The 7,324-nt window shown below is 35.1% G+C and overlaps 1 protein-coding gene across 1 annotated transcript; it reads left to right on the top strand.

Moving 5' to 3' along the window:
• Positions 1-1,534: 1,534 nt before the first annotated feature.
• Positions 1,535-4,558, top strand: LOC105782606 (FRIGIDA-like protein 1). Its single transcript, XM_012607451.2, has 3 exons — positions 1,535-2,574; positions 3,479-3,654; positions 3,747-4,558. The coding sequence occupies exons 1-3, from the start codon at positions 1,614-1,616 to the stop codon at positions 4,344-4,346; spliced, it is 1,737 nt and encodes a 578-aa protein (XP_012462905.1). The 5' UTR covers positions 1,535-1,613; the 3' UTR covers positions 4,347-4,558.
• The last annotated feature ends 2,766 nt before the right edge of the window (positions 4,559-7,324 follow it).

Below are 7,324 nucleotides of genomic sequence, written 5' to 3'. Positions count from 1 at the left end.
CGTTATTAGAATAAATATTATTAATTTTAAAATAAGAAACATTATTTTTAAAATACATCTATAATTAAATTCAAATAATTTTTTAATAATAGAACAATATTTTGGGCATTTTATCAAAAAAGCTCTTTTTTTAAAAAAATTACCGAAATGGGCCCATTATTTAATTATTTATCGAAATAGTCTATTTTTCGAAAAATCGCGTCCACGTCAGGGCGATGTCAAGAGACAAGCTAGGAAATCGCGTCCACGTCAACACGAGTTGCTGATGTGGCCGCGACTTGACCCGCTCGTGAATAGTGCTCCAACGGTCAAAAATTTGACCGTTGCCCCCCAATGGTAAAAAAGAAACTATAAATACCCCCACCCCTTTTTTTCACAAACTAATTCTCTCTCAAATTTCCTCTCAATTTCTTTCAAAAATTCTCTTAAGTTCCTCTTAAGTTCCTCTTAACTCTCTTTTTTTAAATAATTTTAAAAATATTTTTTAAAATTTTTTTAAACCGTAAAAATTTGTACGATTTCAACAATGGCCGGAGAATTGACTCGTCTTGATAAGTATTACATATCGGTGGAACAAATGAAAATGGTAAGTATTAAATTTAATTTTTAAATATTATTTAAGAATTTTTTATTTATGCATTTTTAGATAATTATTAATTTTTTATTTGTTATAAAAGACTGTAGATCGGGTATTGGAATGCAATATCCGGAATATGCATGCTCCTCCATCACCGTTGGTAGAGAACTACCTGTGGGAAGTGGGTTTTCGGCACGTGGCGACGGTAGGCTGGGGATGTAAGGTGGACCCGAAACTAATCAGTGCTTTGATTGAGAGGTGGAGACCCGAGCGCACACATTCCATCTTCCATGTGGAGAGTGCACTATCACTCTAGAAGATGTCAGTCTGCAATTGGGATTGCTTGGGATCGGAGCCCAGTCACTGTGTCGCCCAATCTAGCGATTATGGGGCGGTGTGCTCTGAGCTTTTGGGCGCTATTCCGGAGAAAATGGAGGGAGGTAAGATCGAGATGGGCTGGTTACGTGACACATTCCCTGATCCTGATGAAGATTCAACCGAAATTGAAAGAATATGATATGCTCGGGCATACATTCTTCAATTAATTGGAGATTATCTGATGCCCGACACGTCACAAAGCCGCGTACATCTAAGATGGCTACTGAAACTCGTTGATTTCAGAGCAGTCGGTGAATTGAGTTCGGGGTCTGCCGTCTTGGCAACGTTACATCGGGATATGTGCGAGGCGACGCGACCGAGGAGAGAGTTGCTGACGTGGCAGCGATTTCCTAGCGCGTCCCCTGACATCGCGCTGACGTGGACGCGATTTGTCGAAAAATGGACCATTCCGATAAATAATTAAATAATAGGCCCATTTTAGTTATTTTAAAAAAAAAGGACTTTTTTTTTGGTAAAATGTCCTAATATTTTATATAAAGCCCGGCCCAAAATGAAACTCAATTCATTTTAAAAAAAATTTTCGATGATGGTATGTATTTGTTTTTTCTCTTCTGCTATTTAATTGTTAGGGATTTAAAAAAAAAAATAGTCCAGAATTTTAACAATTCAGTAGTTGATCTCTCCAAAACCAAAAGGAATGTCATCGGAAAATCTCTCGGCGACGCCGTCGCTGAGTAGTATTGAATCGGCAATCAAACTTATTGACGTCAAAAAGGACGAACTCAAGAGAGCGTTCGATGATCTCCAAGCCAACTCTCAGCGCCTCTCTTCTTTCTCTATCTCCTGGTCCGACCTCGACTCTCACTTCACCGCTCTTCAAAATTCCGTCACTCAACGCTTCCGCATCCTCCTGTCTCGCGAAGCCATTCACAACCCAATTGATCACGTCCCCACTCTACCACTCGCCTCTAAACAGGGAGACCCATCTGCTCCACACCCGTTAACCGAACAAGACCCAGTTGACTCGGTGGTTAATCAGCCATTAACTCATCTTTTACCGTTGGATAGTGATAAACCATCGTCTTCAAATTCGTTGAGCGTGCAGTCCGATGGTTCGGTTCCGCCGTCAGGCAACATTGACTCGGTGGTGACTCGACCAGAACTGAAGGAATTTTGTGAGAGAATGGATGGCAAGGGGTTGAGGAAATACATAAACGACCACGTAAAAGAGCGGGAAGCTATCCGAATGGAGCTTCCCGATGCACTGCAGAGTGCTGCGGACCCTGGGGCAATGGTTTTGGATGCAATGGAGGGGTTTTACGCTGAGAATTTGCATTCTAAAGGTGAGAAAGACCCTGAATTGCTCGGATTAAGGAGGGTTTGTGTGGTTTTATTGGAGCAGTTAATGGAAACTGGTTTAAGTTTCAGTGAAGAAGTGAGGGAGAGAGCAAAGAAGTTAGCTTTAGAGTGGAAAGGCAAGGTTAGGTTGCGCAAAGATAACTCTTTGGAGACATCGGCGTTTTTGCATTTAGTGGCAACTTATAGTTTGGGAGCTATGTTTGATAAAGAGGAGCTTGTTGGTTACTTCTTTACCATTGCTAAATTTCGTCAAGCTACCATGTTGTGTAGGTCAATTGGTTTAGGGGAGAAAGTTCATGGTAAGATCATTAGTTTCTTGATTGAATGCAATGCTTATCTTGTGCATTTGATTTTAGGGTTGAGTATTTTGCTTGTTTCCCATGTTTTATGTGCATATAAATTTCGTTAATTGGTCCGCGGCTGAGTGTTTTATCATGAATGCTTGATATAGATTATCAGGTGTGATAGAGCTTTTATGAGTTGGAGTTTTCATGTATGGGTTGATATGTCAAGCCTGGATATGTCTATCTGTTTAAGGTATATTATTTGCGGTGTCACTATTGGTTTCTTGGTTGGATTTGATTCTTTTTACAATCACTTAGGCTTTTTTTTGGTTGGTTTTATGCTTCTTTTTCCATCATTTATGTGAATTTAAAGTTCTTTTACCGCATACCGGTGATTGGTTATTGGTTAGATGAATTTCAGTCTTCTAATTCCTGCATCATATTGGAAACATAGAACTTTGAAATTCTAGGGAGTTGTGTGATCTTTTGTCATTCTATTGTTGGATGCCTTAAATTTTGATGCAATTGCTTAGGAAATTATGGTACTTTTTCTCTATATTAGAAAGAAATTATATCTTATTTTGATAGAAGACTCACATTGATTAAAAGGTTTATGGTTAGAATGGTTTAGTCAGTAGTCACCAGCAAGAAGCAAGTGAAACACATAATAAACACAGTGCCTTCCTAAAAGATGAAAATTAGTTTCATGGGTAGATCTTGTTCCATCAAATCATGGTGTGCATGTGTAATTGTGTAATATATTGTTCTCTTATTCAATAATCAGCTCAAGTTGTAATACAGGGTCATTGATCATATTTTTTCCAGAATTTACATAATTTTCTGCCCCATTTGAGTTTTAGAAATCTCTCTCCCTCATACTAGTAGCTTCTGATGAAACAGCCTTACTTATGTGTTGCAGATTTGATTCAAAAACTTTTAGATAGTGGCAAACAGTTGCTTGCTGTGAGATTTATATTTGAGTTTGGGCTAGCAGAAAAATTCTCACCTGTGCCTCTTTTGGAAGAGTATCTGAATGAGACAAAGAAGCTTGCTCAGCAAGTATGCGAGAATGGTAAGAATACTCTCAAGTCACAGGTAAACTTTCATTTCCTACAAACCTTTCCAAGTATGAGATTTGAGTATTCGATTTTTATTTTATTTTATACTAATTACATTTCCTCATGCAGAATGAGGCTGCTAGTAAAGAAATTGGTGCCTTGAAATCTGTCATTAAAATAATTGAAGAGCACAAGCTAGAAACTCAATATTCACGGGAGCCCCTTCAGAAACGTATTGAGCAGCTTGAGAAGCAGCTGGCAAACAGAAAACCCCCTGCAACACCTGCTGCACCCAAGCCTCAGCAGCCGCAGGCCAGTCAGCCGATGGCTCAGCAGGCGAAGAAGAAGAAGAAGCAGGCACCAGGAAAGCAGCAACAGAGTGGCAACAAGCGTCCTAAAACAACTGCTAGTGTTGTTCATGCAGCACCCTTATTGAGTGCTGCTGGTTCAACTTCTGCAGTTGCTCCATTCCAGCCACCTGGTTTATTGCTGGATCATTCTGCTGCATATTTGAGCTCATCACCCATTCCTTTTGGCTTCCCAGGTCCCACTGCAGTTAATCCTTATGCCGGCCCATCAGCTGCAATGTATGGTTTGGCAGGAGCACCTATGGGTTTCCCTGTGAATCCAAACTCCTCTGCATCTCATTTATATAATTATGATAGGCTGCCTACTTACGGTGCATATGGTTTTCCACCACAATTCCATCCATCTTACCATCCAAAGTAGCTTGTGGCTTGGCATTACTAGGATATTTCTTATATTTGTTGACCGACTATTCTTGACAGGTTGAGGCTTCATTTATTGATAATTTTGCTAACTCGTCATCAGAAGATTTATGTAAATTATGGTTTAGTTTTCATTTTCAATTTAGAAAACTGTTGCACCCTTACTCTTGTTTATATGAAATAAAACAAGACAAGATTGCTTGGATTTGGAAATCATTTTTTGGTTGTACTGATGCAAATACATGTGCTTACCTCACCCCGCCCGCCTCGGGTTTAAACTATTAGCCGTTCTAGCAATGTGGTTAACCATAGGAGGTTAGCCCATCCGGCTTTGTTTCTTTTCATCACTGAGTCAGCCTGTCCTCTCTATATTTACCATTTAATGCTGACCATATGGGAATGTCTGATTACTGGTTATTTTGCTCAACATCAGGGCTTTTACAGTCCTAGCCTAGGTGATTAATATTGAAGCTGATTAATATATTTGTTCCTCTCTGAGACAAGATTGTTCATTTATGAAACTTCTCCACTATAAACACTTCAAGGGAGGCTCTCTTGTCTTCTTTTCATGTTTAATGCTGACATTCATGTTAGGGGTGAGCAAAACTCGATTCGACTCGAAAAAATCGAAAAAAAATTCGAATTTCGAGTTAAACGAATCGAGTTATTCGAGTTAATCGAGTTATTCGAATCAACTCAATTTTTTTCGAATTTCGAGTTCGAATCGAGTTGAGTTTTCGAATTCGAATAACTCGAATAATTTGAATAATTCGAATATCAAACTATAATATTTTACATTTTTACCCCAAACTTCCAAACCTTTTTACTTTTCTCTCAAAACTTTTACTCCTTTTCACTTTCCCCCCAAAACTTTTACTCCCCTCCCCTCCTAACCCCTCAATCTACCCAAAATCCATTTTCCACCAAAATTTTACTCTCCCATTTATTTTTTCTCAAAATTTTACTCCCAAAAACCCTCAAAACTTTTTATTTTCCCCCAAAATTTTTACTCCCTCCCACTTTTTCCCTAAAACTTTTATTCCCTTCCCATCCCACCTCCCATTTATCCCAAACCCTCCCCCCTCCAATTTTTTTTAATATTTTCCCTCCAAAATTTTACTCCCCCTATTTACTTTCCCTCAAACTTTTATTCCCCAAAACTTTTTATTTTTCCCCTAAACTTTTACTTCTCACCCTTTACTCTCAAATAAAAAATCAAAATTATCTAAAAAAATCACTAAACATAAATAGTAATAATTTTATTTATATTATTAAATTAAATTTCATATTTTATATTATTTATATTATTAAATTGTTTAGTCATATTGAATATTTATATTAAAATTGAATTATTAATTATGCCATAAAATATTCGTGTTAAAATTTTATATTGGTATTAATTTCACATTTTATTTTTAAAATAACTTTTATTAAAAAAATCATATTTTTACATTTAATATATTTTTTAATTCTAAAATACATAGTGACAAGAATCTGAAGATAATTGAAACAACTAAGCAAGCAAAGAAGCTAACCAATATATAAAAAATTAATAAATAAATTATGAAGTGATGAAAGTTAATAAAAAATTTGATTAATGTGGACAAATTTTATTACGATGGGTGACAATGGTTACAAGGACCCAAAATTATTATTTTTAATTTAACTCGAACAAATATATTCGATTCGATTCGATTCGATTCGAATTCCATCTCACTCGACTCGATTCGAGAAAACTTTAAATAAAGTTAGGATGATAAAATGAGATTCGAAAACTTGATTAACTCGAAAATTTTCGATTCGATTCGATTGAATGCTCACCCCTAATTCATGTTCCTTTTGTCTGGTTTTCCACAGTACTCAGTAATCCCAAATATTCTTATTTAAATTTAGCTTTATATTGAAATAAACTATTAATATACATCAATTTTAGGATAGATGACTTATTTGGGTATAATACTAGAACTATAAATGTATAAGGATTTATTTAAGAAAAATGAGATAATTTAGGATTCCTTTTTTAATATTTTTTTTAAGCTTTATGCATTTTACTCAAATTCCTTTGTCTCATTCTACAATGATTCAAGCTATAATCATGAATGCTGATAAGCTTTTGCAGAAACAAAAGTCTATTTGGTACTTACAATAATGCTCAGTTTTAACCTTTTTGAGACAATGTCACCGAATTCTTACTTTGGTCCCCATGATAATAATTATATGTCCTTTATAATGTTTTTATAGTAATGTTGTATTTTATTACAAGCAACAACATCATTTAAAGAAGAAATGTGTTTCGGAAAACATCTAGATGCTATTGATTTATGCCGTAATTTGTAATTGTGATATTTAAATAAAATTTGAAGTTTAATTTCAATATTTTTAAAAACATAATTTTTTATAAAAAAAGTTGTCTTTGATAAATTTTCAAAATATCAACTTAGTGTTATAGTTAAAAGGTTGTCTTTTGCTCATGGCTTATCTAAGAGCCTAATATAAATAATTATCAAATAGATTTAGATGTATTAAAAGGTAAAGAAGACTTCCATTTTGAAGCTCAATTTTTCCCACTATTATTAAAGGAGTTGCTAGTTATCTCTAATTTTAGAAGGTTTTACATTAAATTATAGAGCTTGAAGAAAAGGGAAAACAAACCTAATTGGGAAAGGTTAGATCTTTGTTAGATTTGGGGTTTGATTAATATAGTTTAACCAATTTAGTAATTTTCTTTTAATGTCACTTGTTTCACATTTTATGCTCTCATATTTTCACTTCAAATTTTGTTAAAGATAGTGGCTTTAGCATTTGTCAATTAATATAGTAGGGTTTATTCATTCATCATCACGTCTTCGTTAAATTTATTTTTGAATAACTTTAATTTTAATGAATGATATCATCCAATTATTAGAATTCTTTTAATAAGAAATAATATTTGACACATTGTCATTATATTAGGGTTGACAAGTCTTTTATAAAGTATAG

This window comes from Gossypium raimondii, chromosome 13 (assembly GCF_025698545.1).
Source record: "Gossypium raimondii isolate GPD5lz chromosome 13, ASM2569854v1, whole genome shotgun sequence".
NCBI lineage: Eukaryota > Viridiplantae > Streptophyta > Magnoliopsida > Malvales > Malvaceae > Gossypium > Gossypium raimondii.
Note: the sequence above shows the minus strand (reverse complement) of the source record. Positions and strands in the feature narration are given on the sequence as shown.